This window comes from Octopus bimaculoides, chromosome 1 (assembly GCF_001194135.2).
Source record: "Octopus bimaculoides isolate UCB-OBI-ISO-001 chromosome 1, ASM119413v2, whole genome shotgun sequence".
Lineage (NCBI taxonomy): Eukaryota > Metazoa > Mollusca > Cephalopoda > Octopoda > Octopodidae > Octopus > Octopus bimaculoides.
Window position 1 is genome coordinate 47,335,391 of NC_068981.1, and position 2,228 is coordinate 47,337,618.

Below are 2,228 nucleotides of genomic sequence, written 5' to 3' on the forward strand. Positions count from 1 at the left end.
ATATATATATATATATATATATATATATATATATACATATATACATATATATATGTATGTATGTATGTATGTACGTATGTGTGTGTATGTGTGTGTGCCTGTGCGTGCGTGTGTTTACAGGTTCCAAAAAGCATGGGTATATAAAACATGCCGATACTAAAACATCAAGCTTAACATCGGAGTACATTTGTAAATGTTCCTGCATTTGAAGCTGAGGAAAAATTAAATGAATAAAACAATGAAAACATATGTATAGCAGACGAAATCTTCGTCTTGTACTTACCCAGCGAAGTAATCGCAGACAAAAATATATGGCAAGCTAGTATTAGGACAATATGCTCCTCCACAACCGATGAGTTTTGCATCCCAGTATATTTCCTGTAATAATAATAATAATAATAATAATAATAATAATAATAATAATAATAATAAAGAATTCATGGCGAAATAACTTGGACGTAAGCTACGTAGTTCTTACCACAAAATGAACTTAATAGAACAAATATCAACGCATTGGTAGGAAAACTTCGCCATGCAACTACGGGAAAAGATAATTTAAAGCAGGGTAACAAAGCATTCAAAAATTATAGTTTTATAAATCATAGTTTCTTTCTCTTACCCAAGTTGTCTCAATGTAACATGTGTAAAAAGTCGAAACCAACGTCTTATAATAATACTGCTTGACATTGCGTTACTTAGCCCGTCGGAAACGCTTTCACGTGATTAGAGAAAAAGGCGGATAAAGAAAAGAGGGAGTGAGAAAAAGAGGAGGTAGAAAAACTGGGGAGTAAGAAAAAAGGAGGGAGTAGCGTCCATGGCATGAGGTAAAGGGAATGACTTTGTATTGATTGCATTGTATTAGTTAAAGGGAAAAGGAGGAGAATGAAAGGTAGAGAGTAAAAAAGGATAAGGCGAAGAGTGAAAAAGAAACAGGGGAAAGAAAAAAGACAGGAAAAAAAACGGAGAGTGAAAACGAGAGAAAGAAACGACCCTGACATGAAGTAGGGGGAACGTAATAATTTTAGTAGATTCTGATGGTGAGGTTAAAAACAAAGTGCGAAGGGGAAGAGAGTGAAGAGGGAGCGAAAGAGAAGTGGTGGTTGAGGGAGACAGAGGGTGGTAGAGAGAGATAATGATGATGGTGATGGTGGTGTTGGAGGTGATTAAATAGTGAAACGTGTTTAATTTCTTTACATCACCTATCACTTATCGCATGCACATAAGTGCAATTGCGTGAAATATTCGCGCTTATCTCCATCGCAGATATATGAAACGTAGCTAATGGTTGTATTTTCTGTAGGGGTATTTTTTTAATTTCTTTATGAGAATGATAGAAAAATAAAAGTGAATATTTATGTAATGAGTGCTGTGTATTAAGTCTATAAAATTGTACATCCAGTATATAAAGTGTATATATAAAGCGCATTAAGTAATCATCGTATTCCAAGTACTTTCACTTTTCACTGATTAGCAGATGGGCGAATAACTTTCCATACAGAAACAACACAGGATATGTATTCAGTTTTTTTTTTGGATAAAGTTTTAAGAAATAACCCGATAGGTTTACTATTAATGTCATGAAATATTCACGATTCCCGCTAGTGTAAATTAATTTAGTACTAATAAATGCAACTGTTTATGCATACATGTACACATTTTAAAATTTATAAGAAACATAAATAATGTGTACACAACACATAAACACGAACTGTACCCCATCCAGCCTAAAAATACATGTCACGAGCGAAACAAAACAAAAACAAAAACATACAATTTCTCCCGAACGAACACAAAGTGTTTCAAATTAATCAGTCTGTAACACACTACAAAACAGTAGTACTAATAAAACTAATAAAATGAAAAGGCGAATGTTATACTTTTATAAGCCTCATGAGATTATGACATGAAAAGCTTATCCATTCGAAGAAATCAGAAGCGGTGTTGTGTTAAACATTTTAACACTGAACAAAATAAATGCCTGATCAGTTATCGCCCGGGACAACACGGGCTGATACTTGAAAAAAAGTAGGCTGCAATCTATCAAACAGAAAGGGTGCCGGAAATGTAGCCGGGAAACGAAGGATCAACTCTTGATTGATAATCTAATTATCAGGAACTGCAAGAGAAGATACACGCAAAAATAATAATAATGATAATAATAATAATAATAATAATAACGGCAGCTCCCCATTATGTCGTATATGCCAACAACAAAATGAGACCATCGA

The 2,228-nt window shown here is 33.8% G+C and overlaps 1 protein-coding gene across 1 annotated transcript in view; it reads right to left on the bottom strand.

Annotated features, from left to right (window-relative positions):
* LOC106879367 (cysteine-rich venom protein) overlaps positions 1-2,228 on the bottom strand; it is a 49,630-nt gene that overhangs the window by 16,294 nt on the left and 31,108 nt on the right. Inside the window, exon 5 of the mRNA XM_014928889.2 lies at positions 284-378. Within this exon, the coding sequence (XP_014784375.1) occupies positions 284-378 (95 nt within the window). The remainder of the gene's footprint in view (positions 1-283; positions 379-2,228) is intronic.